The 8,407-nt window shown below is 29.7% G+C and overlaps 1 protein-coding gene across 3 annotated transcripts; it reads right to left on the bottom strand.

Annotated features, from left to right (window-relative positions):
• Window positions 1–2,377: 2,377 nt before the first annotated feature.
• LOC123300385 (cytochrome P450 4c21-like) lies at window positions 2,378–7,579 on the bottom strand. Of its 3 annotated transcripts, XM_044882955.1 has the most exons (10): window positions 7,378–7,579; window positions 6,388–6,588; window positions 6,134–6,322; window positions 6,001–6,067; window positions 5,048–5,174; window positions 4,812–4,994; window positions 4,515–4,749; window positions 4,274–4,453; window positions 4,020–4,202; window positions 2,378–2,758 (listed from the first exon to the last, which is right to left on the bottom strand). In XM_044882955.1, the coding sequence occupies exons 1-9, from the start codon at window positions 7,565–7,567 to the stop codon at window positions 4,036–4,038; spliced, it is 1,539 nt and encodes a 512-aa protein (XP_044738890.1). In that variant the 5' UTR covers window positions 7,568–7,579; the 3' UTR covers window positions 2,378–2,758; window positions 4,020–4,035. The 3 variants fall into 3 exon arrangements, with proteins under 3 accessions (XP_044738890.1, XP_044738889.1, XP_044738891.1); XM_044882954.1 differs by lacking the exon at window positions 2,378–2,758 and having other exon boundaries at window positions 3,559–4,202; XM_044882956.1 differs by lacking the exons at window positions 2,378–2,758; window positions 4,020–4,202 and having other exon boundaries at window positions 4,295–4,453; window positions 4,519–4,749.
• Between the last annotated feature and the right edge of the window lie 828 nt (window positions 7,580–8,407).

Here is an 8,407-nt window from a genome sequence, read left to right as displayed (position 1 = left end):
ATTATTAATGTGCTTATGAAAAATTATTATGAATAATAAAAAAAGCAACAAAACAGATTTTTTTCAAGCGGCCATCCAGCCTAAAACATATTGTGCTCAATGTTGCTTAACTTCAGTAATCGGACGAGATCCATTTAACCATTATAAAATCTTTATTAATATCAATGACAATACATAATTATACATATTATGTGGCCTGTTGAGATTGCGTAGCACAACAGGCATTAGGTAATATGTTGTTTTCAATGTGGTATATATGACGCGTGACGATTACGCGGCTAAAGAAGTTTTCACTTCAAAAAATTAAAAATATTTGAACATATACTATATAACCTTAATAATGCTTACCCTAAATACATTTTTATCTACGAAAATCTTGTTACTAGAGTGGCGTCGTTCTCTTTGAAGCAACTCGGAAAGTCGAATTCAAAAAATTCAAAAATCGTTTTGTCCGACTTTGAACAAAAAGGAATATGTTGTTTGACTGCTTGAAAATGGTGACCAAAACTGTTTTTGATATTTCTATTCAACTATCTACCTAATAAAATAACAACAAAACCGATATCCGACAAATTGAAACTTGCGCGTGTGATGACTTTATAATATGCGTAAAAAACAAAAGATTGTTCATAGAAATTTATATATTTATATATAATGTTATCAGAAACCAAAAAGCAGCGGACAGCGTAGACGATATAATTACGTTCATCGTGAAAGAGATGAGCGAATCTATGAAGAATTAAGCAATTCATTTTCTTACCTTATTTGGGTGTTGGTATAGTAGGCATTACATTTTGATATTAAAATTATCATTTCCAATTAACATTAATGAGAATTTTGAAATGATATTCAATATTATTGAAAAGTTCGAAATTTACATATTTATTAGTTATGTAAATTTAATTGCTACATAGATATTTGGGATATAAGAGTAGCGGTAAGTGGTATACACGTAATTGCTTTACGGGTTTATCTAAATAAGTTAATGGAAATAATTATTTACTATTCTTTTCTAATAGTAGATAGCGTATTATTTTAAATAGATTTTTTATTAAAAAAAAATTAGAATATATCCCCTAATATTGATATTTTGAATATATATCTTTAGAATCGCTTCAAAAATTATAGCTTTTCATGCACGATATTAGGTGATCTCTATAATAAGTTGTGCGAATTATCAATTTTCAAAATAAAATTTTTTGTGATTTTCTCTATTTTTGTAAAGGCTTTCAGAAAATTACTGAATGGAAAAAACTGTTTGTCTCTAATTAGGATTAAAAAAATTTTCTAGAATATTTTTGACCAGAGAAATTCATAGATTGGGCCACTTTAACGGTTTGACGAGTATTTTTTGAAAAATTGACTAAAACTGTAAACTAAAGATGATATCCCAGTGCAAATTTTTCAGTCGACACCATACAACGCTTAGTGGCAAATCAACGATAATTCTTAGATAGATTATTAAAATAATTTAAAAATGATGCAAAAAAACATAAGTCTATATTCAGCGTTAAATTAAAAATATAAATAGTAGAGATATACTTCTAGGAGTGAGAGTTTTTTTATTGGAAATTTCCTCCTTTTTAAGAGCCTTATAGAATTTCTTAAAAATTAATATTTTATGAAAAATGAAATATCTTTTTTTTCGTCATTAATTGTTTATATTATTTCTATTTGTCACTAATTTGAACTTGACGACTAGACTAGGTAGCAAATAAATCAAAATAACACATAGGCTATAATTTATGAAGATGGCAGTTAGCTGCACGCTTCGTAGGGCGATTTTAATTTTAAAAGCATTTAGTTTCATAATAAAAACTATCATAGGTATATTTCGAGTGTAATGCTGATCGTCCATCGAGCGAGCGAACCAGGCTAATATATTATAAAAAAATATCGGTTTCTAATCAAAAATTCTAGCCAACCTCTATTTTATCATGGAAGTCAAGCTGCTTTCAAAATCAAATCCTTGATCTGTGCTATGTTTTATAATACACACAAAAATTTTATGGAGGTCAATTTTATATTATTATATATATGATAATTTCTTCAATTGAATTCACAATTTTAAAACATCCTGTATATTGTATATTCAGTTAATTACTTTCACATGTAAATTACAAAATGAATAATGATAATAATAGATATTTCACCAACAATTATTTTCAATTATACAAAACAACAGAATTTCATTTTCAGTCAAAAGCTATTAACTATTACAATACCCATTCATGATGTTATCAAATTTATAGTTTTGTGAAATGACAAAATAAATTGTTAATTACGATCAAACTATATTTTAAAGTTCGAAACTCTCCTATTTCTATAAAACAATATTTATTGTTAGTAAAATCAACCATTAATAATTACAATGTAACAGAATGCGTTTTTATATAAAAAATACGTGCCCTGTACCAGGAAAGTAGCAATATGGCGACATGGTAGCAATATTGCAAAGATGCGAGAGAAGAGGTTTTTCAACCCGAAATTATGCAGAAAGCAAAATATTTGCACAAAAACGATTGCTAGAAATTGTTTCATATTGTCATTTTATTTCGAGCGCTATTTTGTGTCTAAGACTTTAGTTTTAGTTGCTTACATTTTCGACATAATAATATCCCCAGTCTATACTTCCAAAACAATTTTTTTTTTTTACATACAGTTGAGCATATTTGTTGAAAGACTTTCAAACAAATTTTTTTGGCTAGAAAACCGCTATCTCCCGCATTCTGGAAGTTTTCCTACCGTGACAACAGTTCTGTAAAAAATATCAATCCGAAATTTCACGCAACGAACGGTGAAAGTTTGTCCTGACATATTTAAAATATATTTAAACAAGTGAAAACAAACAATTGACTGAGTTTATTGTTGAAATACCATGCATAGTCAGTGTTGATTTCTTTATCACATAACACATGTATAGACAGTATGTATAAAATGTATAGACAGTGTCATACATTGCGCACTCATTTGTTTTTTTGACGTCACGTAAATAACAAAAGATATTCACTTTTAAACAAACACACATACAACATACAAATACTATAAAATTTGCACCTAATTATGGCCCTCGTGGGTAAACAGTGATGTTTACAAAAAAATGTTTCAAACAAAAGTTTTTTATTTTTTTATAAGGAACATTTTTTACATTTAAACTTTTGTTCTATCTCTAACGGTTTACAAAATGGGTCCTACGGACCCAAGATCCAATTGACCTATGATGCTCATTTACGAACTTAGCCTCACTTTTTACGTCCTGAGTAAGCTGTAAAAATTTCAGCTCGATATCTTTTTTCGTTTTTGAGTTATCGTGACCACAGACGGACGGACGGACGGACGGACGGACGGCCGGACGGCCGGACGGACGGACAACCGGAAATGGACTAATTAGGTGTTTTTATGAACAGCTATGACAAAATTTTTTTCCTAGCATCATTATTTTTAAGCGTTACAAACTTGGGACTAAACTTAATATACTATGTATATTTCATATATGCATGGTATAAAAATATACAACGACTTATTAATTATATTTTGTTCACTGGTTTGCATACAATTTAAAACGTCAAGCCTTTCGGTTATATGATTGATGTTTATGATACAATGGCGTAAAGTATAAAGATAAATAACTTGCCGAGTAATCTTAATGAAAAGAGAATCGAAAAATACACTCGCACCAAGACTTCAAGACGATTGTTGTTGACAAACAAATTTTAAAAAAATCGATCAGTTGAAAAAATTACACTCTGTGTCTAGAGAGTGTACAGAGTGTGTTACACTTTGTGTCTGCAGCTCGTATAGCAAATTTGTAAGGTGCTAGGCATAAATCCAAGAGATTCGGGTTCGAGTCCTGATGCGTGCGTATTTTTTTCAATTATTTTTTCATTAAAATCCAAAGATATTTAGCACTTATACGTCAACTCAATAATTCTTTAGTATTTTTCCATCGATAATCTAACATTTTTAACGAGATTTGCCAATTTGAAATGTACAGTTTTTTTTAATGTAAAATCAATTACCAAAATTTCAATGGTTTCATTTTTTCCGTGGTGTAATTCGAACTTGATGACCACCGATTATTATTAAATTTATTTCCAGTTCGTATCTTATTTCATTCGTGTCTTTTATGTTGGTATGAAATTCATATCGGCTCAAAAGTGTAGCTAATGCTAATTTCATAAATATCCAAGCATATCTTGGGCCTAAAAACAAGTCATTAAAAAAATCAGATTACCGTTTTTTGAGGTTTCATGTTTGTTGACAAAATGTTTACCAATACAATTTCTTGGTCCGGCACTGAATGGTATGAACGCATAAGGATGATGATTTTTTATATTTTCAGGTGAAAAACGTTCTGGATCAAATTTTAGTGGATTCTCCCAATAGTTCTCATTTCGATGCACACAAAATATTGGAATAGCAATATTCGCTCCTTTTGGTATTCTATTCGTTTCTAACAAAAATAATGATCAATTAATGATAACACTGTTGCAAAAATTGTTTAAACTATTTACCAACATCAATGCTCTCTGTTAATTGTCTCGCAATTAATGGTACTACGGGAAATAATCTCATTGTCTCTTTGATTACCATTTCCATGTATGACAACTTTGATAAATCATCAAAATCGATTTTATCTCGATTACCGAGTACTTTAAACAATTCATCGCACACTTTTTGCTGTTCATCTTTGTATAATGCCAAAAGCAGAAGGACCATACTAATTGTTTTTGCTGTTGTGTCAAAAGTCTGTAGTAGGTGAAAAATATTAAAAAGAAGAAAACTTTCGGTTTTGGTAGTAACAAACTTACAGTGATTAGTATGAAATTGATTTCATCTGCTAATTGTTCATCAGTGAAATCTGGATTGTTTTTTGTAAAATCAATCATGTACTCCAATAAAGGTTTTTTGTACGCATTTTTATTTTCAGCTTTAGAATCAAAAACGTTGTTTTTGTTTTCGTCGTTATATTTATTTCGTTTCTCGGAAATAATCTGAAAAATAAATTTCTATAATAAAAATATACCAACGTGTTTCAAAAACACACTTTACTTGCTAGTAACCACACAGTGTCCTTGCATTTCATTAACTGTCTATAGCCTTGAGTCCATTTATAAGTTGTTTCAGTATACGTTAATGGATTGAATAGCCTACGCATCATTATATCATTCGATCTGCAATTGAAAATTAGAAAATTAAAAAAAAAAAAACCGACAAATTTTCCCTTCAGCTCTCTCAAAACTGAGCCGATTTTGAAAAAACATCGGATACAGAACTCTTAACTCGCACTTAAAACATAGCTGATTACACTGTCCATTAAATTTCCTTTCAAACATAACAAAAAATTTTAAATCGATATATCCTTTTAAGAGCTACGATGTCACAGACAGGCAGACGCATACATATAGCCGTCAAAAATATAATTTCGAATACAAGCAAATGTCTTTGGAGGCCATTCATTATGTATGAATAGGTTTTAAACCTCCTTTCCCCTTCGAACTCTCACGTAATTAATGCATGGCTCCTTGTGACACATTTTGTGGATGTAATATGATTTAGTAACTTTTTTGAGATGTTTAATTTCACAGAAAGGTGTCAAATTAACGTGTGTATATGATACCCGACTGAATTAGTGAATATTTTCATGAAATGTCGTTTTTTTCTATCAGTTACATAGCTCCTTGATCATTATTTAACACATTACAGGCGCGGCGTGCGGACACAAAAATTACTGTTCTCGTTTCTAGCCGATGCATCGAAAAATATCGATGCATAGCCTCGATGCATTGCACCGAAAAAAAACCTGTTTTCAAAGTGGACACTCCTAGTCGATGCTAATATTGCATACTGTTCGTGCAATCATAAAGGTCATTCAAGAAATTGTATTAAACCTTTCTAGGTGTATAAAAGTACACAATCGTTAATTTTCACCTAAATTGATAAATTGACAACAGAATTACTCTTTATTTTCGTGTATCTTTTTAGCATAGGCTCATTTACCTGTATAAAGACTCAAAATAAGATGAATCTCCTTCATGTAATTTCATGTCCACTCCCATACTTGAAGCTAAAATGAAACAATGGATAAAACAATTAAGCCTCTTAATTGATTTGCTTTATTTAACTAATTTACCACAAACAGAATCCAGAGCAGTTTTTGCTAACAGTTTATTTATATCAAAAGTTGTTTCCTTATTTACTTCTATATCCAAAATTTCCGTTAAAATATTAATTTTGTCTGCAAATATTTGGAAATATGCTTTTAATATTGGTAAAGTAAAACCCTTTATAATAATTTTTCGACTTCGTTTCCATTGTGGCACTAAAATATATTTGCAAAATGTTTAGTAATCATTTAATTTCAAAATAAATAAATAAATTTTTTACCGTCTGATATTAATATTGCATTTCCAATCATAGTTTTTGTTATTAATTTCATTAACCAAGCTTTTTCTAACGCATTCGGATTATTTAACAGTTCTTGGATTATTTTTGGCTCATTTGTTAATAATATTGGAACTGGTCCAAACCAAAGTCGAGATATTGGGCCATATTCTGTTGCAACTTGGAACATACGCTTAGTTATTTCTGAAACAAGAATTATTTGGAAATCGAGCTTTTCACTCAACAATTGTTCATAACATTATACAGTGTGTCCCCGGGTAGAGGTAACTATACTTTAGAGGTAAATTTTCTTATTTTGCATTTTAAGAAAAAAAGTCATTCTTTATAAAAAATTTCTGAAAAGTATGTAAGAATATTTAAAACTTCTAAATAATGTACAGGGTAATCAAAAATTTGATATCACTAATTTTTTTTTCTTTTTGAACTGAATTTCAAGAAGGTCTTTCCAACTTTGACAATTCCCTTCTTAGTGAATGTTTATCCGAGAAAATAAATTTTCTAGCCTAGTCCACAAAAAAAAAATACACTCTCGAATAGTACAAGTTAATTGATTTATTATTATTTTCTTTGTTGCGTTTTTTTGTTATTACGTTTTGTTCAAATAAAATTTTTCTAAGTAACATTTTGTCAACTTATAAAAAGGAAGGGTATTTACCAAAAAGAAAAATTGTGCTTTCAATTTTTTGGCTACCCTGTACATTATTTAGAAGTTTTAAATATGCCTACAAACCTTTCAGAATAAGCGAAATTTTTATAAAGAATGACTTTTTTTCTTAAAATACAAAATAAGCAAATTTATAAGTATAGCTACCTCTATCCGGGGCACACTATTTATCTTTAATATTATATTTTTCTAGAAAAAATCCTTTAAGCGTTCGTTTAAATTCATGCTCGTAAGACAGAAGCCTAAATTTAAAAACTGCCAACATGAACTGGAGCAAGTTGTTTTAATTTCCAATAACATTTATTTACCTTCATGAGAGCCTTTAAGTAATAGAGCATTCCCAATAATTGGATAAGCCGGTGGTCCACTTATCTTGAATATATAATAGCACATTCGTATAAAGTTTGAGAAATACACACACAACAAACAAAAAATTGAAATGATTAGCGTTGCATGGACGTGATTTGTAAATAAACTTGAAAGAATCGTAAGAATCATTTTAACTATTTTATAAATATAGTTCTTTAACAATCCAAAATATTAAACATAAAATCAGAATAAAACAAAATCATAATAAAATAAAATCAAAAGTTGATTTGATTCAGATTTAGAATTTAAATTCATTATATAGTTGATCATGTTTAGTTAAAAGTGTTTGAACTCATTAGTCGTGTCATTTTAGCATTTCATAGAGATTTTTTTTGTACCTCAACCTATCGAGCCCGTTTTTTTTTTTTAATGATCAGGAAGATCCATATATCGGAATCTACATCTAACTTGTTGCCGCTAGAAAGTTTTGGTTTTTGCCATGGGCCAAATAGGCCAATCATTAGAATCCATTTATGAGGTGATTTTTGAAATTTTTAAAACCTTGAAAATATGTGCCAGAAACATATACCCGGGGGTTTTCAGGGTCTCTGATCACTATTCCGAAATCAGAACTTAAAAATTAGAACGATAAAATCTCCCCCTCTTGGGGTAATTTACCTCTCTGGTCCATTGCAAATTGCAATATTCTGTAAATATTCAGTAAGGGGGGAGTATATCGAAATTCTGATATATTTCAGAATAATGATCAGCGATCCCGAAAACCCCCTAATGAAGGTTTCTGGCCCATTTTGTTGTATATTTTCAAGGTTTTAAATTTTCAAAAATCACTTATTATAATAATGGGCTTTTTGGGCCATAGCAATGGCCAAACTTTCTAGCGGCAAGAAGTTAGATGTAGATTTTGATATATGAACCTTCCTGAACATTAAAAAAAAAAAAAAAACTGGCCCGATAGGTTAAAGTACATAAAAATTCTTCATTTTAGCCATTTTTGATTTAAAATGATTC

Source organism: Chrysoperla carnea, chromosome 5 (genome assembly GCF_905475395.1).
Source record: "Chrysoperla carnea chromosome 5, inChrCarn1.1, whole genome shotgun sequence".
Taxonomy (NCBI): Eukaryota; Metazoa; Arthropoda; class Insecta; order Neuroptera; family Chrysopidae; genus Chrysoperla; species Chrysoperla carnea.
The sequence above is the reverse complement of the archived record's forward strand: the minus strand, read 5'-3'. Positions and strand labels throughout refer to the sequence as shown.

What these genes read in the sequence shown, in the direction of transcription:
- LOC123300385 (XM_044882955.1), bottom strand. Translation starts at nt 7,567, where the DNA reads ATGATTCTTACGATTCTTTCAAGTTTATTTACAAATCACGTCCATGCA. An exon ending in TGCAATATTAATATCAGACG is followed by an intron (nt 6,323 to 6,387) that starts GTAAAAAATTTA and finishes AATATATTTTAG; the next exon opens with TGCCACAATGGAAACGAAGT. An exon ending in TGCTCTGGATTCTGTTTGTG is followed by an intron (nt 6,068 to 6,133) that starts GTAAATTAGTTA and finishes GTTTCATTTTAG; the next exon opens with CTTCAAGTATGGGAGTGGAC.